Here is a 23,901-nt window from a genome sequence, read left to right on the forward strand (position 1 = left end):
AAAGACTCGCTTCGTAATTTTAGCGCTGATGTAACCTCTTGGAGTGGGTTCCAGCAAATAGGGGCCGTTAATAGGATGTACTCGATGCACGACTCCAATTATCCGTGAAGAATTCTCCGGAAAACAGGAGGCCGTTCCTGTAATCTAGGGTGACCAAAACAAACTGCAGAAACGTTTTGGACAATTGAATGATTCCGTCGCGGGTGGTAACATCCCCGGAGGATGATACGAGTCGCGGATAATAGGGTCGCGGATAACAGGAGGTCCACTTTGTCGATGACGATTATTATCCAGATTTATTTGCGTCCACGTTAATGTTCTGCCATACCGATTTTAAGCACCAAAAAAATGCACACAACGCATCCGGTATGTGTTGGCCAAACATCCACGTGGTGAAAAATCACCTGCGAACTGCTCTTTTGGGATTACACGTTAGACACGTCGCCCCTCCCCCCCTGCTACTAAAACATGGCAAGATCCTCCCGAATAAGAGCACTGAGACTCGTTGAGGCTTTCCTGGGTGAACACGTGTACGGATAATGAACACATTCCTGCGGAGGGAGCTGGTAGGAACGTTGGGTTGCTCGGTCAATGGCCAGGGTCAACGGCGGCGTGGTGTATTCCGCAAATATGCCCGACTGTGAGGGCGGGCACAAGCCGGCGTGAGTAGGTTAAACGCTGAGTTTTATAAGGGCACCACGGGGTGACCAACCCCTCCCCACACCAGCCCCACCTCTCCCACCCCCCACCCAGCCCCACCCTCCCCACCCCACACCCAGCCCCACCTTCCCCATCCAGCCCCTCCCCACCCTCCCCAGCCCCTCCCCACCCAGCCCCTCCCCACCCTCCCCTCTCCACCCAGCCCCACCCCTCCCATTTTATCCGAGTATCCGGATACACGTGGATAGACATCCACAGACATACATAATGAATCCCCTGCCTCCTGTGAATTAATCCCGGTTGGGCTTCCAGTCCACTACGTTTCCTACCAGTATAATAAAAGTAATGATGCGATAATCAAAAGTATTACACTGATGAGCAATGCTCTGAAAACCTGCGGCAGAGTGTTTAATTTTCTAAAGAGAGTGTTCTGACCTGGTGAATGGACAAAACACGCTCAAGGATAGAGCAGCTGGCCAGGACACCCTCCTCACTGTCATCTGTGAGTTGCACGGAAATAAATATGGAGCGAATACGAGACAGTGAGCAATTGTGCATTTTTGGATAAGGTGAAAAAAAGAGGAAAAAGTGGGGGGATTGCAGACCAATCTTGTTGCATCCATTGCGACGATTGGATCATAGCTGCGGAAACAGCCAAGGCAGCAGCGAGCCAGCGCCAAGTATGCCAACGCGTGTTCCAGGCCCTTCTTGCGTGACCATAATCTCTCTAGATTTGTTTTATTATTTGCAGGATTGGATTGGCCCCCATCCAGCAATAGATTGGGAATGATGGCTGCTGCTGCTGATGATGATGATGATCATAATCACCATGATGGGAATGTGAGAAATGTGTAGCTGTACTGAACTACGCAATGTAAACGGACGCCCATAATTGGTAGAAATTGACCCAGAATGACCGCTCGTCGGCCCATGCAGCCTTCCCACGAGCATGCCAGTAACGCAATGTGTGCGCATGATCGTGTATATCATTGCTGTGCGCGCACGTGTATGTACAAATTGACAAAGGGCTGCTTATTATTACGCGCGAGCGTGCGTGTGTGCGTGTGTCCATCCCGCAATAATTACACGTACAGGGGAATACGTGTGAGCTGGTCCTGGTCGCAGCAAACAGTCTGCACAATGCTGCAGCTACGTGACATCAATCGAGCATTTTGGCCAGCGCGCGTGTTAGTGGCGCGCGTCATTTGTGCCCACGCGATTTAACCAAATCGCTCGGAATATTTGCCCACGTGACACCTTGGTTTGATTGGCTCTTTCTTATAGTAGAGCGCTAAAATAATAATAATGTTTCCTTTTTAATGGCATTATTACCTACACGACGGTCTAACCCAAATGAAACTAATTATGAATTATAACATTAGTCGTGCAAACCCATGGTTAAAGTGAATGAAAGACATCACACGAATGCACTCCGATAAGAGCCCACCTATGGCCGTGAAAGAAAAACAAATGCAAGATTACACTTTTGGCAATGTTATTATTATTAGTGCCATTGTTGGACGCTTCTTCTTCCCCCCCCCCCCGGTCGCAAACGACAAAAAAAACCGCACTCGCAATAACGCCGATCATTTCATCAGTGGGTCTTGCTCTAGGGCTTATTACCATAATGATTTACTGCGTATTTCCTAAACAAAGTGTTGTAACTATGAGACATTCCGGGCGCTCTGTGTGTCTGTAAATATTAACCGTGACCTTCGCCTTGACTGGTGTAGATTGATAAAATATGACCCATAACGTTTTTTTTGGTTTTAATAAAAATAAAATAAATAAACAATTTGAAGCCAGCCTTTGCGTCACGTCTCTGGGAGGCAAAGACTCGGCCTATATATACAAATGCAGAGTCCTCTCCCGCAACGAAAACTCAGCTCTTGCCCCTGTCTCACTAGTAGTTTTTTTATGTGTATATAATCTCACTTAATTCCTGCTATAGCAGCGTTTATAACGGTGCATTAACAATCCCGAATCATCGCAGGCCATCGGAGGAGAAGCACATTTGAAGGCAATGTGAATTTAGGAGTTGCTGGTGAAGAGATCATTTAAAGAGACCCAGAGAACAAGGGGGCCGTGTGTCCGTGTGTGCGAGAGACACGTGCGCGTACCGAGAAGGACGTTGCATTAAAAAGTGGAGCACATTCGCAGAGAAGCGAGAGATGCGTGGAACAGCGGTTTTGAAACGGACAGGATCGAGAAGTGAAGTGCAGTCGAGACAGCGATAAGCAGACACGCCGAATAAAAGACATTGAGACAGATTTACTTTTGTTCGCATACAGACGAGCAACCAGGGAGAGACACTGAGACACTTGCAGCCAAGGCATTACGCCGGCAAGCAAACACTTATCCCATTAGCGGGGAAGAGGCTGTCACTGGGACAGACAGACAATGAAATAGACACACCCTGGGACAGGCAGAAACATTGAGACAGATACTGAGGCAGCAAGGCAGGCGTACAAATGTTGACATTTAAGATAGACATTTGAGACACGGAGACAGATATTGACACAGACAGACATTAAGGCACCGAGGCAGAGCCTGAAAACGCATTGCCACTAAAACACACACGGAGACTATCAGAAAGACACCGATGCAGATATACACTGAACAATTGTGATACAGACCGGAACTAACATAGACACAGACACCGAGACGTTAAGACAAAGGCACACAGCGAGACGCGCGCCGAGACAGACGAGCGCCCGAGACACCGAGGCAGACACACAGGGGACAAAGACACCGAGGGCATTGAGACGACGACACACAGCGCCGAGACAGAGAGACGGACACGCGCCGAGACAGACGAGCGCCCGAGTCGCAGACGACGCGGAGAGCCAAATGACGCACGCGGTGACCGTGAGCCGGACCCGCGGCTCCGCGCTGTGGCGCGCAGCCGCCGCGCTGTGCCCCCACGCCGACGCGCAGCCGCCGCTGCCGCCGCAGCCGCCGCCGCAGCCGCAGCCGCCGCACGCCGCCGCCGCCGCCGCGCTGTGTCCGCACGCCGCCGCGCAGCCGCAGCCCCCGCCGCACGTTCCCACGGCAGAGGCGCAGCGCACGCGCGGGGGAGGCGGAGGAAGCGGCGCGTGCCCGGCCGTGGCCGCGGGGGCCCTTAAGGGTCTTCGCGACGTGCCCGGTCCCAGCGTGTGGGGCTTCGCCGGCGACCTCCTGTTCAGGAGGGGTTTGAGCAGGCTCCACGAGCTGCAGGTGAGAACGCGTACACGTGAACGCGAGCCTTCCGGAACTAGCGGTGGGAATTCTACGTGGCTGTGTCGGGGGTTTGCCGGTTTATCCGCGGGGCGAGCTCTGATGTTGGACTCCTGCAGGGAGGTCGTCGCTCGAATGGTTGTTGGGTACGGTGAGAGGCTGACTTGATGAAAATTTGATAAGGAAGAGTGGGAATGCATTTAAAAATAGCCCAAGTCGTCGAACTCCGAGCTTAAGATGCGCTTAACTTCGTCCATCAGGCCAACAGACATTGCTCATTTTATGTTCCTTGCTATCGTCCTGCATGCTATGTCATAGCCTATTCACTAATTCAGATTCTCGCACGTGAGCTGGATGGCACGAGACGTTAAATGTCACTTTTTTCATAACATCGTCGCATTTATCCGATTTACGAAATGCAGTTATTTGTCTGCATTAACTGGACGCGTAACGATGTATCGATTACAATTGATGAGCTACTCACACAGTGCACGCGTGAAGCGATGCGCGTGAATGTTTGTCTGTGTGCCTCGTTATGTAACAACGTTATTCTGCCTGAATTGGACATTACCGTTAGCAACCCTTCTGCCTGTCGAGACACTGATCATGATGTGAAGGGTCTCCTCACGCCTTGTCGGTCACGGGGGTTGCTTAGCCATACTTCACTACACTGGTCAGCGTTGGTTGGTGAATAACCTCACACCACTCACCCCCCACCTCCCCCCCCCAAAAAAAACACATTTGCCGATGACCAAGTCATCTCGAATGCGCCTTATCTCTGTGGATCCCAGAAGCTAAGCAGGGTTTGAGCGCGGTTAGTGGTCTAATGGGTGACCAGCAGGGCTTGCCAGGTGTTGTAGGCGCGGGGCTGCCAGGTGTGGCCAGGAGATGGCAGCGTGCTGGGCTTTGCTCTGTGTTCAGCGGTTTCCTCCTACAATGAGCCAAATGCTCATTGATATGTTTGACCAAACATCTCAATGTAGCAGGGCCCTCCTGAATAGAGTACTAAGATTAATTCGGGGCATTTCTTAGTAAAATTTACATTATTATTCGTAACATTATGACATGCGGTGCTGCAGTCCTGCACTGTGCTATGACTCGGCCACCTGAGTTCGACACCCAGCCATGGCTAACATCGGTGGCCAGTAAAATCCCGTTTCACTAAAAAATAAGTGATTAACTTATTGTGCTTTGCCTGGCAGGATGGGGATGGTTTAGTTTAATTTGTATGTGTTTGGATGATTTGTTTGCTTTTATTGTACCTTTGCATCACTCCGATCGTGTCTCTGTATCGTTTGTTGTTTGTAACATTTTTATGCGACTTTGCTGAGCATCTGTGAAAAAGAGCTTTATAGCTCATCGGATTCCTCCATTATTAATCAATATTCCCATTCTGATCGTGATCTGCGGCGTCACGATCCCCACAAGCCACACGGGGAATGGACTTTTAGCGCCCCGCCCCCAGCAGCAGCGGATAGACGACAAAGGGACCTTCGGAGTATATTTTTGCACGACGTTCATGTCCCGTCGTGCCGTGCCGTGCGACGCCGTGACCCGCAAACGCAGATCGAGGGCACCCGGCGCTACGGCCCCGTGTGGAAGGCGCAGTTCGGACCTTTCGTCACGGTGCACGTGGCGGATGCGAAGCTGATGGAGCAGGTGCTGCGCCAAGAGGGCGCTCACCCCATTCGCTCGGAGCTGTCGTCGTGGAAGGACTACCGCACGGAGCGCGGCCACGCATTCGGGCTGCTCACTGCGTGAGTATCACAGCCATGCAACTGTTCATAATGAAGGTGTTTGGGTTAGATCGCGTAGGTTTACACGTGTCTGCCGCAACCCTCCACCACCCGACACGGCCAACCAGTAAAAATAGATGTGTCACGTTAACAAAGCGCCATTTAGTTACTTCTTCAACCCCACCGGTGTGTTTGAAGAGTGAATCTACAACATTTATAATTTGAGTACGACGTTTCGCTGGTAATTACAGTGAGGGAAAAAAAGTATTTGATCCCCTGCTGATTTTGTACGTTTGCCCACTGACAAAGAAATGATCAGTCTATAATTTTAATGGTAGGTTTATTTGAACAGTGAGAGACAGAATAACAACAAAATCCAGAAAAACGCATGTCAAAAATGTTATGAATTGATTTGCATTTTAATAAGGGAAATAAGTATTTGACCCCTCTGCAAAACATGACTTAGTACTTGGTGGCAAAACCCTTGTTGGCAATCACAGAGGTCAGACGTTTCTTGCAGTTGGCCACCAGATTTTCACACATCTCAGGAGGGATTTTGTCCCACTCCTCTTTGCAGATCTTCTCCAAGTCATTAAGGTTTCGAGGCTGACGTTTGGCAACTCGAACCTTCAGCTCCCTCCGCAGATTTTCTATGGGATTAAGGTCTGGAGACTGGCTAGGCCACTCCAGGACCTTAATGTGCTTCTTCTTGAGTCACCCCTTTGTTACCTTGGTCGTGTGTTTTGGGTCATTGTCATGCTGGAATACCCATCCACGACCCATTTTCAATGCTCTGGCTAAGGGAAGGAGGTTCTCACCCAAGATGTAACGGTACATATCCCCGTCCATCGTCCTTTTGATGCGGTGAAGTTGTCCTGTCCCCTTAGCAGAAAAACACCCTCAAAGCATCATGTTTCCACCTCCATGTTTGACGGTGGGGACGGTGTTCTTGGGGTCATAGGCAGCATTCCTCCTCCTCCTCCTCCAAACACGGCGAGTTGAGTTGATGCCAAAGAGCTCCATTTTGGTCTCATCTGACCACAACACTTTCACCTAGTTGTCCTCTGAATCATTCAGATGTTCATTGGCAAACTTCAGACGGGCATGTATATGTGCTTTCTTGAGCAGGGGGACCTTGCGGGCGCTGCAGGATTCCAGTCCTTCACGGCGTAGTGTGTTACCAATTGTTTTCTTGGTGACTATGGTCCCAGCTGCCTTGAGATCATTGGCAAGATCCTCCCGTGTAGTTCTGGGCTGATTCCTCACCGTTCTCATGATCATTGCAACTCCACGAAGTGAGATCTTGCATGGAGCCCCAGGCCGAGGGAGATTGACAGTTCTTTTGTGTTTCTTCCATTTGCGAATAATCGCACAAATTGTTGTCACCTTCTCACCAAGCTGCTTGGCAATGGTCTTGTAGCCCATTCCAGCCTTGTGTAGGTCTACAATCTTGTCCCTGACAGCCTTGGAGAGCTCTTTGGTCTTGGCCATGGTGGAAAGTTTGGATTCTGATTGATTGATTGCTTATGGGGACAGGTGTCTTTTATACAGGTATCAAGCTGAGATTAGGAGCACTCCCTTGAAGAGTGTGCTCCTAATCTCAGCTTGTTACCTGTATAAAAGACACCTGGGAGCTAGAAATCTTTCTGATTGAGAGGGGGTCAAATTCTTAATTCCCTCATTAAAATGCAAATCAATTCATAACATTTTTGCCATGCGTTTTTCTGGATTTTCATGTTGTTATTCTGTCTCTCACTGTTCAAATAAACCTACCATTAAAATGATAGACTGATCATTTTTTTGTCAGTGGGCAAACGTACAAAATCAGCAGGGGATCAAATACTTTTTTCCTTCACTGTACATCCAGCATCCTGGTGCGATTTGTACGAACAGATTGGCCATGTCGGGTGGTGGAGGCTTGCGACACATCTATAATAACGCGGTCTAACCCAAAAACTTTTATCATGAATGATACTGACACGCGGTTGTCTGGCTTGATCGCCTGAATGTGCGATTATTGTTGTTGTTGTGCATCTACATCATCAGCCATTCGAAAGAAGAAGACGGAAGACTGTGTGAGTGTTGCGCAGTGGCCCGGAGAGGCGTCCCCCCCCCACCACCACCACCTTTTGTGTCCAGAAGAATGAGGGGCGGACAAACACGCCGGGTGCTTGACTGGGTGTCCGACCCAATTAAAACCGATGCATCTGGGTCATGATCATGGCAGCCTTGTGCTCCTGTGTGTGTGTGACCCAATGATGTGTTTTGGTGTCATACCTAATAATCATCATCATTAATATCATAATTATTGTTATTATCACACACACATATATAGTCACGTCATACTGGTAGGAAACGTAGTGGACTGGAAGCCCAACCGGGATTAATTCACAGGAGGCAGGGGATTAATGGTGTATGTCTGTGGATGTCTGTCCACGTGGGAGGGGTGGGGCTGGGTGGAGAGGGGAGGGTAGGGAGGGGCTGCGTGGGGAGGGGCTGGGTGGGGAGGGGAGGGGCTGGGTGGAAGGGTGGGGCTGGGTGGAGAGGGGCTGGGTGGGGAGGGGCTGGGTGGGGCTGGGTGGGGGGTGGGAGGGGTGGGGCTGGGTGGGGTGGGGCTGGGTGGGCAGGGGCTGGTCACCCCGTGGTGCCCTTAAATGGACTGGAAGCCCAACCGAGATTAATTCACAGGAGGCAGGGGATTAATTGTGTATGTCTGTGGATGTCTGTCCACGTGGGAGGGGTGGGGCTGGGTGGAGAGGGGAGGGTAGGGAGGGGCTGGGTGGGGAGGGGCTGGGTGGGGAGGGGAGGTTGGGGAGGGGCTGGGTGGAAGGGTGGGGATGGGTGGGGAGGGGCTGGGTGGGGCTGGGTGGGGTGGGGCTGGGTGGGCAGGGGCTGGTCACCCCGTGGTGCCCTTAAATGGACTGGAAGCCCAACCGAGATTAATTCACAGGAGGCAGGGGATTATACACTGCACTTTCTGGTGCGAGCTCTTTTACACTGCACTTTTGGGCGTCGTTTTATAATTCCGCTCACTTTTCATTTTGCTTTCTTCTGCGCACGACCCTAACAAGTTTGGCTTAAATATCCGTACATAATTACTTCAAAATTTCCTACGAGCCCCCTCCGCAGGAATGTGTTTCCCGAATCTCCCATGTTTTAACACGATTCGTGAGATATACCCATCTCCGTTAGTAACCCTGTGCCACGGAGGAACAGTTTACACTCCGATGACTGCAGGAAAGCCCGTCTGTCCGTAGTCTGACAATCTCTGTTGACTTCTCGTCAATTCAGCCCCCTTGTTCAGGGCGGCCGTGACAGGCTATGACGAGCTACTATACCGGATACTTGGGCTCTCTATATTTCTTCAATACATTTTGCCTTCCAAACCATCCGGGCAGATGACCGCTGAGTGCTCGTCATTCGAGGCTGTGTCAAATGACGAGGAGCAGGCATACAACACTTGTCTTTGATTCCCACCGTTCAAGGCTACGGCAGCTATCCGATGTGCAGCAAAAAAAAAAAATCGTCGGTCCATCGTGCCGCACAACAAGCCGGAACAACTCCTAGGAACACACCTCAGAGCCACGCAGCACAGCCACGAAGACTCGCGCGTTCACAACGCAGCTGCCTTCGCAATCCACCCCCCCCCCCTCCTCCCCGTGACCTAGGGGGGTCTCATCCTATGCCACTCGCTCCGGTGCCCTTCATCCTCCACTCCGCGGTGGCACTTTCATCCTTACCGAACCCCTACGACAGGTGGGGGTCGCCGCGGTGGCGAGATGTTAACTGCCTCGCCTGGTGTACGGGAAGTCGCGGGTTCGATCCGGACCCTGCCGCCTGCTGTGTATTTGGAGTTTGCGCGTCTATTTCCCCGTGGTGGTCGCGTGGATTTTTCCTCCGGGTCCTCCGGTTTTTTTTCCCCCCTCCGCATTTTTAGAATCAACATCAACGCGTTCCGAGTAAATTGACTGCTAGAAATGTTCCACGTGACGATAAGCAAACTTCGTTGAGCTGACCAGGTCGCTTCTTAAAAATATAGCTGTATATCTCAGCGGGCCTTACCTGGTAAAATAAAATAAATAAAATAACCCCCCCCTCCCCTCCTTCCCCTACACCCCCGCTCCCACCGCCTCCCCCCCTTTGCCTGCCCCATTGTGCCACGACGCGTTGACACAGGGAGGGAGAGGAGTGGCAGGGGTTACGCCGGGTGATCGGGGACCGCATGCTCAAGCCGGGCCGCGCCGCCGCGTACACGACCCCGCTACTCGACGTCATCGGCGACCTCCTCGGCAACGTGGAGAGGCAGCGAGCGCAGAATCAGGGCCTGGTGCGGGACGTCTCGGATGTCTTCTACAAGTTCGGTCTTGAAGGTCCGTGTGCGCAGCTTCGGCAACAACAAACAAAAAAACAACACAAAACATCTTTTGGTACGCCGCACGCCGAAAGGTGGACTCGGATGTTCACGAACGCGCAGTGGATGTACGCGGCAGCGGTGCGGCGGCTCTTTGTTGTGTATTTGGGGTTGTACCGCGTGTCGTTAGGCACGGGAATCCGACGTTTCGCCCCAAGCGCGTACAAAGAAACAACGCATCGGACGGCGACTCGGCAGATGTTGACGAAGCGGCTGAAATATCGCCGCTTCGACGCATCATTGGCGACGGAGATGTTGCCAATGTTTCCATCAAAAGCTTTAACGGAAAGGACCGTTTGCCAACAGAACGTGAATGGAGCCGTTTGTGTTGAGCTGGTAGCTTGACACGCATAATAAGTAAAGCTCCAAAGTAACGACGTGTTAGTTGGCTTATTTGCCGAGCATAGAATTAGGGGTACAAATTGGAATTTGCTAAAAGTCATGCATACTTTGACGGACGTCTGCATAGGTCCCTTTAAATGTGAGTTGGGATCCAATTTAAGTTGTTTATGTGGCTCATGATAACGCATTAATCTGTTTGTAATAAAAAAGAATATTATTGCAAAGAAAAAATGCACCCAGCAGAATGTAGAATTTATAACCCCAATTTGGACCGAGAACTATTTTTTGGTCCGACATTTAAATCGAATCTCACAATGTTTAATCATGCTCTGAATTCAATGTTTTGCACATGGATTGCTAAGCGATTGGTCAACACGGATCTCCGGTCTGTGGGCATGTCTTTGGGACTGTCGCCGCAGATCACTGAGCCGCACATAACCGATGAGAAAGCACGCGGGCGAGGTCAGATAATTGCAGCGATTATTTTGTTGCCAAAAGCCCCCGTAAATTAATACGCGGCTTTGTCTCACGCTGTGACCTTCAAGGGCACTGCGACCCGAATTCATCGCATTGCAGGTCACTGGTATTAGTGACGGATGAGCGGCTGTGTGCGTAACCCCCCCCCCCCCCATCTTATGTTTGTTTGGAAGTAAAATGCAACGGTTTGCGATAGACGCTGCTCAGACATGCGGGAAGGCAAGCACAGTTCATTAGTGGAGACGTGCTACCACGTGGCGTGCTGTGTGTATGCGTGCGCGCGTGTGTGTGTGCAGACGCTTGCGTGTTTGCAATCAGGGTTAGCTTCCTGGTCATGTCCGTCAGTGAACATTTTTATGTAAATCTGCTATGGACCTTTCGTTGATTGGTCGAGGCCGAAAGGAGCGCTGTGTTTCAATCACAATGTTATTGCTTTAAAGTGGAATTGACCAAACAGTGCAACAATGCGGGCACCTCCTGAAAAAAAACAGCCTTTATTTCCGGTGAAGCTTTCCTGGATAAATAATGGCATCATCGTTGTGTTAATATCAACTTTGAGCGATATGAAAACGCGGTAGGCGTGACATTGATACCACTACCCAGCGGTGCGCTGTCCTGTTCTTAACGTGCTCTCGAGCAGGACCTTGGCCCTGGGTCTGCGATGTGAGGTTTGTTTTTGTGTTGCAGCAGAGGGATAGCGCGCAGTGCTGCGGTGATACAGATTGTGAGCGGTCGCCAAGAATGCTGTGGTTAAATGACTGCAGCAAGTTACTTAAAGGGATGCTGCGTCGAGCGTGCTTTGAATAAGAAGTGCAGATGTGGGCCGGGTGGCTCAGAGGTCAGAGTTTTGAGCCAGCACCTCTGAGATCTTAGATTTGAATAAGCCGTGAGTGGTTTAGTTGTATTCTCAAGTGTAGTGAGTAGATGGTCCAAGCCAGGTCACCAATGGCTGCACACATTAAAACTGTCATGAAAAAGTTTGGCTATGCACTTAATTTGGCAACATTTCAGCTCCAGAAAAATAAAACCAAATATATCAGTTTTGACTGGCATGCGACAATCTCAATTTATAAAAAAAAATCTTCCACACAGCTGATCTGACACAGCGGGTGCTCTGATAAGCATGGCTGGCTGCGTACGGTGCAAAATAAGTTCAACATACATTACATACATACTGCTTGCGGGGATTTATGAGTGGATTCATCATCTCATGACAACGATGCAGGCGGCAGAACTGTAAAGGGCTGGGGGGGGGGGCATTTAAACAAGAAATTAAAAAGGAATGATTGTGCTCGAATTCTGTAACGCTCTCCAACATGCGTTTTATCCTCGGAAGTTCTTCATTAGCGTTTCGTTTCGAGGCCACACAATGAGGTGACGTCACACGGCGCATGACGTAATTAGGAGATGAGGGAGACGAGGAGGGAGACGGAGAGGGGGGGGGTTAAAACTTTCTTTTAGAGCTGATTTTGTGTTTTCTTTAAACACCGTGAGGTTTTTTTTCTCGTCTCAAGATTTTTGGACAACCCTCTGATCATTTTTTTTCTTCCAGTTTTCTAATTTGCAACGTAACTTAACACGACATTTTAGTTCAAATTGGATTATGTTTTCAAAGTTTTCTTACCCCCCCAACCCCCCCCCCCCCGTTACAGACAGAGTTAACGCTTTCAAAATTAGCTATAAAGCGTTAAAATATCACGTGAGAGCAGTATCTACAAGAGTAGACCAATGTCAGTCTTTCGGGTCAAATCGAGCCATCGGTTAATATAACATAAAAATTTATTAATAATACTTGTGTTGCACATCCTTCTGGGACTGCGCTTTATCCAGCCTCGTCGGTCCAACGCAAGTCAAACTCTGGAGCGGTCTCGACGTTTCCGAGCGTACCCATCGGGGCTTTCTGATCGACCGAGTCGCCTGTGCGCCTGCAGGGATCGGTGCGGTGCTGTTTGAGGCTCGCCTCGGCTGCCTGGCTCGGAACGTCCCCGAGGACACTGAGCGCTTCATCCAGGCCATCAACAGCATGTTCCAGCTGACGCTGCTCACAATGGCCATGCCGCGACCGCTACTCTGGCTCTACCCGACTCCCTGGAAGCGCTTCGTGGCCGCCTGGGACTGCCTCTTTGCCTTCGGTACGCGCACCGCAAATGGGGCAATGGGGAAGGGTCTCAAAGTGAGCATCGTTCGGACTTTGAGAGTTTTATATATAATAATATCTAAAAATGTTGTTGTGCAGCAGGTTTGGTGAGCGATACAGAAGTTGGCTCAATTTCATCGCCTTTGTCGAACCTATAATCACCTTTTGCATCGCTCTCCGATATCTTCTCGAGGTTGTCCGGAGCGTTCACGACCATCGTCCCTCAGCGTTCCTGGGGGGAGCTTTTGACACGTCGGACAATCACGCCGAGCAGCATTGCTGCACAATCTGAAAAGGCATTGGGAGAGCCATAGAGCAACAAACCGCGATATGCCAAGCCATGAGTATGGCCTCCAATGTTCCTGTGCATTACAGCAGGAGTAATACATTGCCCATATATGGATAAATGGCCTCCAATGATGCGTTACTTGAATAGTTCTCATTTCCCGTGTATCCACACACACCGTGTTGTAATTTCCATCAATTTACTCGCGCTATATGTATTAAAAAGGCCAAGTCTACGTTGGGTGGCACTTATCTACCGTCTAGAGCTCAAAGCCAGTGGTCAAAATGCCACACTCCTTTGGCGGGACAAGTGAATCCATACATCCATAGCACAATGTCTGTTGACTATTGTTTTTATTTAACCTTTTGGGATGACGGGCTGAGTCAACACCCGACTGGGAATTGAACTGACAGCCTTTCGGTTGGAAGTGACGCACTAACTACAACGCAAATCAGTTGACTTATAATCCTCTTTCAGTAAATTGTGTAATTCCCACACTTACACACGAACACACATTGTTGATGGATGCATAGAAAATGTGTGGCGTGTGACATTGAAATGGGGCCACGTCATGATTTGGTATATTTTAAATGGATGTCTGATCGATAGGCTGACTTCTCCAAATTACCTTGACACGGGTGAAACGTGTGCGTGACATCAATCACGTCCGCATTAACTACGCACCAGATGCACAACCATTTCCATGGAAGTTGGTTGGGTTCGCTAAACATGCATACACACAGTGAACTCTCAGTTGTCCGAGGGCGCGTTATCTGGGCTCGCGGATGAAGCGTGCTTGCAAATTATATTGTTGTTTTACCGGTATACCGGATTAAATATCTGGTGCTCCTCACCTGTTGGAGGTGACGTATGTATGTGGAACTTCTTTCACACCGTACGTAGCCAACCGTGCTAATCGGAGGTGCGGGGAATGTACAACAAACTAAACACAAAAAGCAGTTCAGAATCAGAATATTTGTTTATACTGGAAGAATCCGATGAGCTATAAATGATCTTTTTCACAGATGCCCAGTAGTTCACAGATGTCCAGTAGTTAAGAAGCAATGCAAGTGATTAACAGTCTACGTCTTCACCTCAATTCCATGTCCGTAGGTGAACAATAAATCCGGTCCCTACGGTCCAATTCACGTAATTACTTCGACACGCCGTTGTTTATGTTTGATCTAGAGCCCCCCTCCCCAGCATGACCCCGAGTAACCGAGAAGTCGACTTTCCCCACGGCGAGCCGCTACTGCCGAGGTTGCTCGCGGTGTGCCGTGAGCAACCTCGTGACCGCGCGTCGCTTGGCCGTGATGTCCGTAGTTTAGCGGCAGCCGCGGGGTTTAAACCATCCGCCTTCGAAGAGACCGGAACCCCTAAACGCAACAACATCTGACTACCAAGGCCCGCTCGGCCACGCGAAACCTGGCCACCACGGCGAACGGCGCCCGCGGTGGGCACGCGAAACGCAACGGGGAATGCGACGCAAGCGGCGTTCCCTGTCGGCGATGTCCAAGCGTGGTCGACATCGCCGCCGTGGTGACGCGCGGTTCTTTCTGCGAGCAGCGAAGACCCACATCGACTCGAGGCTGGCCGAGCTGAGCGAGCAGACGCGGCGCGGCGAGGCGGTGCAGGAGAGGGTCCTCGCCTACTACCTCTCCCGCCAGGACCTCTCCATGCGCCAGATTTACGGCAACCTGACGGAGCTCCTGCTTGCCGGCGTGGACACGGTGACGATCGCCGACACAGACACCCATCCCCGCGTCAAACTCGCGTAGCGTTGCGCCGATCGCAGCGTCGCGGCGAGAATCCCAAGGGGGAGATGGGTGGCCTGATGCGTAATACGCGTACGGCGGTTAGCGTCCCTGTCCAATGAACCTACCCCCCATCCTGAGTTCAATTCCCCGCCGCAGCTAACATCGGCGGCGAGTGATATCTGAAGCAGTTCTGTCCACTTACTAGCGTGGCGAAATATGGTCAAAAAATCCCCCCGACTGACCAACGCGGCGGTGGGTGCACTAGCCGCTGTGTCATCGCTCCCCCCGCCACCCACCCCTCTTACACAACCTTTGCAGCATTGAATCAGCCCCAACTCCGCCCTGCCCTCCCGACTTTGTTGTACAGGCAGCTCGTACAACACGCACACCAACCCCTCCTTCCCCTCGCAAGCGGGTAACAGGGCGCCATGGTGGCGAGATGTTAACTCCCTCGCCTGGTATACAGGAGGTCGTAGGTTCGATCCAGACCTGACGCCTGCATATTTGGAGTTTGTAGTTTCTTCCTTCACGTGGTCATGTGGCTTTTTCTCCGGGTCCTCCCGTTTTTCCCTCCACATTTAAAATCGACGCGAAGTTTAAAGAATTTTGCTGCTATACATTTCCACACGAGAAGCCACCTGGTTGAGCTATCATTTGTGTTGGCCAGGCCGCTTCTGAAAAAGAGCCAAACAGCTCAGTGAGGCCTTGCCTGGTAAAATAAATTGTTTCGTTTCAGTTGAACAGCACTGACGCTGCTGCTCAAGGATCGCGGGATCGCGTGGAGTTGCCCGCGTGCGGGACAAAACTAACGTCCTCCCTCCTCCTCCCACTGCCGCTCCCCCCCGCACATGTCCCCCACGCAGATCTCGAGCACCATGTCGTGGTCCCTGTACGAGGTGTCGCGCCACGCCGACGTGCAGGAGCGCCTGTACGCCGAGGTGTGCGCCGCGATGGGCGGCCGCGCCACGCCGGGCCCCGATGAGCTGGCGCGCATGCCGCTGCTGAGAGCCACCGTGAAGGAGGCGCTCAGGTGGGGGTGCCGGGCTGGCCTCGCGCCGCCGTGGGGCGATGCTCATCCACGCGACGGGCTGCGGTCATTCTTGATAAGCGTCCTCATTGTGATGACTGCCGCGTGGCATCAACTGCGACTGCGTCGAACTTCTTCCGCACCGTGCGTAGCCAAACCGCGCTAATCGGAGGTGCGGGGGAAGGACAACAGACTAACACACGCAAAAAAAAAGCAGTTCTAATGAAGAAAGAAAAAAAAGCAATTTGTGAGCAGCTCTACATGCACTGGTGCGGTGTCTCCTGCAGGCTGTACCCCGTGATACCCGGGAACGCGAGGGTCTTCTCGCAGCGAGACGTCGAGATCGGCGAATACCTCATCCCGAGAGGGGTGAGCACCACGCGTGAGGCACACGTCCACGGGCACTTTCGCGTTTGATCCGCGTAGCCAGGCGAGAACTCAAGGGGCCAGGATAGTCTCTCAAACTAACATGAGTTTTATTTTACCAGCTAAGGCCCACTGAGCTACTATCGCTCTTTTTTCACACGAACGAAAGCCCAACGAAGTGGGCTAATCAGCATCGTGTGGAAATGTATTGCAGCCAGATACTCTAAACGCATGGTGTTGATGCTAAATGTGGAGGGAAAAACCGGAGGATCCGGAGAAAAATCCATGCGACCACGGGGCAAAGAGGGAGAACATGCAAACTCCAAATATACAACAGGCATCAGGGTCGAGATCGAACCCACGACCTCCTGTGTACCAGGCGAGGTAGTTAACATCTCCTAGCAACCGTGATGATGATGAGAGAGAGAGACACGCAAACTCCAAATATAGAGCAGCAGGCGTCAGGGTCGAGATCGAACTCACGACCTCCTGTATACCAAGCGAGATAGTTAACATCTCGCCATTGCGGCACCTCCATCTCATTTGCAAGAGTGGCCCTGGCGTATTAGTCTGCCAGTAGAGGTTGGGGTGGGGAGAGCGATGATTGTTATATATACAGTGAGGGAAAAAAAGTATTTGATCCCCTGCTGATTTTGTACGTTTGCCCACTGACAAAGAAATGATCAGTCTATAATTTTAATGGTAGGTTTATTTGAACAGTGAGAGACAGAGTAAGAACAACAAAATCCAGAAAAACGCATGTCAAAAATGCTATAAATTGATTTGCATTTTAATGAGGGAAATAAGTATTTGACCCCTCTGCAAAACATGACTTAGTACTTGGTGGCAAAACCCTTGTTGGCAATCACAGAGGTCAGACGTTTCTTGTAGTTGGCCACCAGGTTTGCACACATCTCAGGAGGGATTTTGTCCCACTCCTCTTTGCAGATCTTTTCCAAGTCATTAAGGTTTCGAGGCTGACGTTTGGCAACTCGAACCTTCAGCTCCCTCCATAGATTTTCTATGGGATTAAGGTCTGGAGACTGGCTAGGCCACTCCAGGACCTTAATGTGCTTCTTCTTGAGCCACTCCTTTGTTGCCTTGGCCGTGTGTTTTGGATCATTGTCATGCTGGAATACCTATCCACGACCCATTTTCAATGCTCTGGCTGAGGGAAGGAGGTTCTCACCCAAGATTTGACGGTACATGGCCCCGTCCATCGTCCCTTTGATGCGGTGAAGTTGTCCTGTCCCCTTAGCATAAAAACACCCCCAAAGCATAATGTTTCCACCTCCATGTTTGACGGTGGGGATGGTGTTCTTGGGGTCAAAGGCAGCATTCCTCCTCCCCCTCCTCCAAACACGGCAAGTTGAGTTGATGCCAAAGAGCTCCATTTTGGTCTCATCTGACCACAACACTTTCACCCAGTTGTCCTCTGAATCATTCAGATGCTCATTGGCAAACTTCAGACGGGCATGTATATGTGCTTTCTTGAGCAGGGGGACCTTGCGGGCGCTGCAGGATTTCAGTCCTTCACAGCGTAGTGTGTTACCAATTGTTTTCTTGGTGACTATGGTCCCAGCTGCCTTGAGATCATTGACAAGATCCTCCCGTGTAGTTCTGGGCTGATTCCTCACCGTTCTCATAATCATTGCAACTCCACGAGGTGAGATCTTGCATGGAGTCCCAGGCCGAGGGAGATTGACAGTTCTTTTGTGTTTCTTCCATTTGCGAATAATCGCACCAACTGTTGTCACCTTCTCACCAAGCTGCTTGGCAATGGTCTTGTAGCCCATTCCAGCCTTGTGTAGGTCTACAATCTTGTCCCTGACATCCTTGGAGAGCTCTTTGGTCTTGGCCATGGTGGAGAGTTTGGAATCTGATTGATTGCTTGCTTCTGTGGACAGGTGTCTTTTATACAGGTAACAAGCTGAGATTAGGAGCACTCCCTTTAAGAGTGTGCTCCTAATCTCAGCTCGTTACCTGTATAAAAGACACTTGGGAGCCATTAATCTTTCTGATTGAGAGGGGGTCAAATACTTATTTCCCTCATTAAAATGCATATCAATTGATAACATTTTTGACATGCGTTTTTTCTGGATTTTGTTGTTGTTGTTATGTCTCTCACTGTTCAAATAAACCTACCATTGAAATTATAGACTGATAATTTCTTTGTCAGTGGGCAAACGTACAATATCAGCAGAGGATCAAATACTTTTTTCCCTCACTGTAATCCCAATTGATTGATTTGTGGTGTAACTTTCGAGTTTCTTATATGCACATCAATATATGCACGTGAGGCCTGTTACGAGTCACTCTCGCCCTGAGCCAATGAAATGCCACCAATTTGGAGTCAAACGTTGACTATTTTGCGCACGCGTGCCTGGACAACACCTGGCACTCCCAGGTGGTCTCCCCACCTCAGCACCAGGCAAGCTCAACCCTTTGTAGTTTAGTCTTGATTTGTGTAGTTTGGGTGCGCTCAGGGTGGTTTTGTCACAGCTGTGGGTCAACCTTGGTTTTGTTTCACGCTCGTGCCCCGTTTTGTGCACAGACACTCATCACGCTGTGCCACTACGCCACCTCTCACGACGAGCGATACTTCCCGGAGCCGGAGGCTTTCCGTCCGGACCGCTGGCTCGACAAGGGAAACAAGAGGGAGGGGGGGGAGGGCATACACTCATTCGCGTCCATCCCGTTCGGCTTCGGCAAGCGCAGCTGTGTGGGGAGGAGGCTCGCCGAGTTGGAGGTCCATCTTGCACTGGCACAGGTGAATGGCAAACTCGTACAAGCACGAGGTGAAATCTTGATTTGAAGCTTTCGTGGCTGCAGGAATCCATATTCTTTGGTTCTTTCGGTAAAGTCACGTTGGTATTAAGTAAGCACGAGGTGGTCAGATAGTTCAGGGTGCTGGGACCATGATAGAGCTGAGATGGAGAGTTAAAATATGGGGTTTAGCCGCCCGTGATTAAATCAGGTTATCAAGCGTAGTGAGATGATTGTTTCTCTCTGGTCACTAATGACCGCATTAAAAAAAAAAACTGATTTTGTGATCTTTTGGATTTCATTTAAGCAATTCCAGAAACAGTATTACAATTGAGCACAATTTCAGTTTCATTGGCACGGACGACTGCGTGGCAGCATAATTTAAAAGGTAACACAATGAGCCTGGAAATAAACAACAGCCACGATGATAGTTATGACACCAACTGACCATCGCTGATGTGCCCCTTGCAGATCATAAAGAAGTACGTCATCAAGCCGGAGTCCAAGGACAGCGTGGTACGGCCCATGACACGCACCCTGTTGGTGCCAGACCGGCCCATAAACCTGCGCTTCCTCAACAGGTGACGGCTGTCTTCTGCTCAAGAAGAGATATGAACACAGCTGTCCGTTTATGTTTTATGAATGGAGGGCGGCTATGCCACGTGTCGTGGCCCCAGTTGCTCTTGACCATTTAAAGTCTTCCTTGGCCTCTGTGCCTATTGCAGCAAATTGAGTGGTACGGAGGCATCTCCCCAAGTTGATGGGGAATAGCCAAGCGGTCGTTGTCCGTGTGGGGGGGGGGGGGGGTCCTTTCAATATAAAAAAGAGACCCTCTACAGAAAAATGAACGTGTTGGGAGTCCACAGATTGCTGTCGAAGTCACGTGCTGCTCTATAAAACGTGTGGGGCTGATGCGTGGCGAGCACTACCATGTGAATGTGGATCTGTGGTAACGAGCTGAAGAAGAGAACGTGTCATCCGTTAGCGGGGCAGGGCCCAACGGGGAACAGGACCAGCTTGTTTCCCGTGCACGTGGGCGGAACCCACCTGGTCGGAATTCCATACGGAGAGCACGAGGACTGAGATTCAAAACAACTTAACAATTTGGTGGAAGTCAAAAAATAGAAAGAAAAAAAGTTAGGTTTTTGGGGATCTGCTTGCCTGTTTTGTCCCATGATCCGTGTTTGGTCATGGTGGCCTGGGTCATAGGAATGTGCTGGTCGTGGAGGGGTGGAGGGGGGGACGATAGGGTTTGGGTTTTGCAAAAGTCACAACACGCGGCAGTGTGACCGTCGACGATACCCGTATCAAAGCGTCATCTGAGACTGCTGGTACTCTTGACATCCGTGCCAAATGTGATCAGCGTGGGCGTGCGCTCTGGAATGTTTGTGTCGGGGTATTCAGAGCTGCAATTCGGCAAACAATCAAAGTAAGAGTATCTGCATCCCGTGAATAAGAAAACAAGTGGAGTGCTCTCCAAAAGGGCTTATCGGTGTCAGCGTGTCCAGCAAACACGTGGCCCACAGCCACCTCAAGAAGAGTTTTCAGCAACGAGAGATTACAAATGTACTTTCGCTGCTGTTCACTGAAGTATCGTTTTACATATTATCTTTACAAAAAATTTAAAGCCTTAACTAAGTGACAATTTGTAAAAAGTGTTACGTTCCGTTACTCACGTGTTATTCAAAGTAACTCTCACGGCGTTATGCCTTCATCCAGCCGTGCGTTGACAAAGGGCTTTATATTATGATGATGATGATGCAGATGAAGAATTCAATGTACATAAAGCATAAATATTTAATGAATGTAAATTATTCGTAATTACGCGCTTATATTTTTTGTATTTTCATAACAATGCATATTTTATTCTGCACGAATACGTTGTCGAAAATCATGATCCGTCACTTCACTGTGAGAGATGGAACTGCAACGTACTTCAGTCGAAATCTTATTTCAAGAGCACACCGTGCGACTTGAGCACCACGGCAAGAGTTGCATCGAGCGTTTTCGAGTCTCGAAGCAACCGTTCCATCCTGGCGCTCCGTTGAAATAAGAACAGGACTAGCGTGGCAATCATTTTCCGAGCAAAATGACAACGCACACGTTTGCGCGTTTAAAGTACTCTACTGCATTTCAAAAGCATGGACTGTTGGTTATTTGTTTTATATACAATAAAATATGCCACGGGCTTTCAAATTAAATATAAGAATGCTGTGGTTTGATATTACATTGTCTTGGTTATGCTGTCATAAGGACAATATCAATGGCTGGCCTTTTGCCCGTCCAAGGACTGGTGTATTGCAGTAAATCTGAAACTTGCAAGCGAAAAGCAGACCGCGACGTGATATTCATTGCATCCATTCGTGTGCAATTTGTAAGGGCGCGGTGACACAGACCTATTTCATTTCAAGGTTGTAATCCCTTGTTCATCCTGACGTCCTTTTTACTTCTGTCTCAACAATAGCGTTACGGAGATCACGTGACGTGAGGGTTCTGCGTTTGTAGTGAGGGTTGTGAGTTGACGCCGAGGAGGGGGGGGGAGGCGCCTCGCCCCTCCCCATGTGGAGTGACGTCACTCGCTAATTATTATTAATGGAGGGGGGGGGTGTCCATTTGGAGGACGTCACCTCTTCTTAATTATTAATGAGGGGGGCTGTTCGATGTGGAGTGACGTCAGCTCCTCATGATTATTCATATTCTTTGGGTCTTTCGGTAAAGCCACGTAGATAGATCAAATAATAGAAAATAATAATAAAAAATAATAACAATTTCACGACGTTTCGATCGCAACACAAGCAATCGTCATCAGGTGTGAAATATCGCGGGAGAGCTGCTGAGAATATATGGTGGGAGCGCTGCTACGGCAAGGAGTTATAAAGTTTTGGGATGGGAGTAGCCCAAGGGTCAGTGGGCGGGGCTAGAGATGAAATTTGCATGTAAATGTAAGATCGGGTAAATCTTGACAAACGAAGCTGTGGGGGCGGACATTGCATTGTGAGAGATTAGCATGTCAATGCAAGAGATTAGCATGTCAATGTGAGAAATTTGCTTGTGAATGTAAGCTCGGAGAGAGCTCGGAATTGATTATTAATGAGGGGGGGGGGAGTTATCCATGCGGAGTGACGTCACCCGCTCATGATTATTAATGAGGGGCGGGTCCATGTGGAGGACGTTACCTGTTCATGATTATTAATGAGGGGGGCTGGTCGACATGGAGTGACATCAGGCGCGTTACACACTGACATTCTTGGGTAGTAATTTAACTGTTACCAAGCAAGTGTTACGAAGTGGGCAGCAGAGGGCAGTGCACTGAAAGTACTCTGCAATGTGGCCCCAAAAGTCAAGACAAATACGATGATTACCGCTACACGTATTTGAATAAATTCAATCTGCTTATTTAATGCATCCCAACAGTTGTTCAAGATGACATCCATTGACATTAATGCGTGCACGGATCGTGCCTTGACTAGCCTGCTAGCAGTGGCACCGGTGCTAAGGGGCCGTCCATAAATGACGTCACGCACCTAGGGGGAGGGGGGGGGTCAGGCATTTGTGACGATGTGTGACGAGGAGGGGGAGGGGGGGGAGAAATGTGACGTCACATAAAAATGCGCAACTTTAAATAAATATAGACAACACGTTCTACTTAATTAAATAAACATTTTAATAAATGTGTTCTCCTACAACATCAGAGTGCAGCGCCACATTAAATACGCACTACAATGACAATAGTTTAAAGCGATTTGAAGCATGTTTTATGGGGGAAGGGGGGGGGGCAGAGCTTTGTGACGTCATATTTGAGAGGGGGTCTGACTTTTCGTGACGCCGTGTGACGAGGGGGGGGGGTGGTCAAAAATCGTTCAAAATCGCGTGACGTCATTTATGGACGGCCCCTAAAATGTGCAGACTTTGAACCCAAGTCCAGCACACGGGAACCGAGTGTAAGGGTTGCCAACAGCTCGTCCGGTGCTTTGAGCGGTGGTGCCCTTTCTCGATCTCGATCTCGGTACATTCCACGCCTCCGAGCGGACGTCGAAAGTTTATTTATTTTGTTTTTGGCCCAAACATGGACCGAGCAATGCGCACCACAACACGGGATGGATAGGCCTCGGAGGGACCTGGGGCTGAGCAAGTGTGTGGAGGAGGCTCGTGAAGGACCGCTACCAGGCAGTTGGAGGCAGTCCGCCCTCCAACAAACAGGGGTGACGCTCACAACAACGAGCGGAGCGCCGGGCGGGTAAAACGCAGAAAGTTGGCGCAGTAGGGGGGCACAGCTGGTGCATCTGCCAGTCACCCCATGGCACAGAGTGGCAACGTCCCTCCCAAACTGGGCATCTTTATTAATTTATTTTCAGTAGTTCACAATTAAGAAAAAATACATTAATTATATGCACCCGCAAACACCTGCCCGCCCCTCCAACACAGAGGTCAAACTCCGCCTGTGCCCGTGACCTGGGTCTGTGCCCCGTGACCTCCTTAGCCAGCGAGCCTTTGATCGACACAATTTCACGTGCGTGGCCTCCGCAGTTTTGCACCTGGCCTGGCACGGCCGCCGGGGTTGACCTCTTCGCCGCTGAGTTGTCGCTGTGCTGAGGATTTACACGCGGCAAGGCGGCACGGATCACGCCGAATGGAACGCGCGGAGTGGAGCGCGCTGCTCTCAATGTGTGTGGCACGCAGCACGGAATTGGAGCACGTGTTGGCGAAACCGGTCCGCACT

The 23,901-nt window shown here is 50.2% G+C and overlaps 1 protein-coding gene across 1 annotated transcript; it reads left to right on the forward strand.

Moving 5' to 3' along the window:
• The first annotated feature begins 2,549 nt into the window (after positions 1-2,549).
• On the forward strand, positions 2,550-21,994 carry CYP27B1 (cytochrome P450 family 27 subfamily B member 1). Its single transcript, XM_076066190.1, has 9 exons — positions 2,550-3,876; positions 5,443-5,633; positions 9,789-9,982; positions 12,774-12,974; positions 14,832-14,995; positions 15,886-16,052; positions 16,337-16,418; positions 18,970-19,185; positions 19,653-21,994. The coding sequence occupies exons 1-9, from the start codon at positions 3,511-3,513 to the stop codon at positions 19,764-19,766; spliced, it is 1,695 nt and encodes a 564-aa protein (XP_075922305.1). The 5' UTR covers positions 2,550-3,510; the 3' UTR covers positions 19,767-21,994.
• The last annotated feature ends 1,907 nt before the right edge of the window (positions 21,995-23,901 follow it).

The sequence above is a fragment of the Petromyzon marinus genome, chromosome 10 (genome assembly GCF_048934315.1).
Source record: "Petromyzon marinus isolate PM22_M1 ecotype Great Lakes invasive population chromosome 10, UKy_Petmar_22M1.pri1.0, whole genome shotgun sequence".
NCBI lineage: Eukaryota > Metazoa > Chordata > Hyperoartia > Petromyzontiformes > Petromyzontidae > Petromyzon > Petromyzon marinus.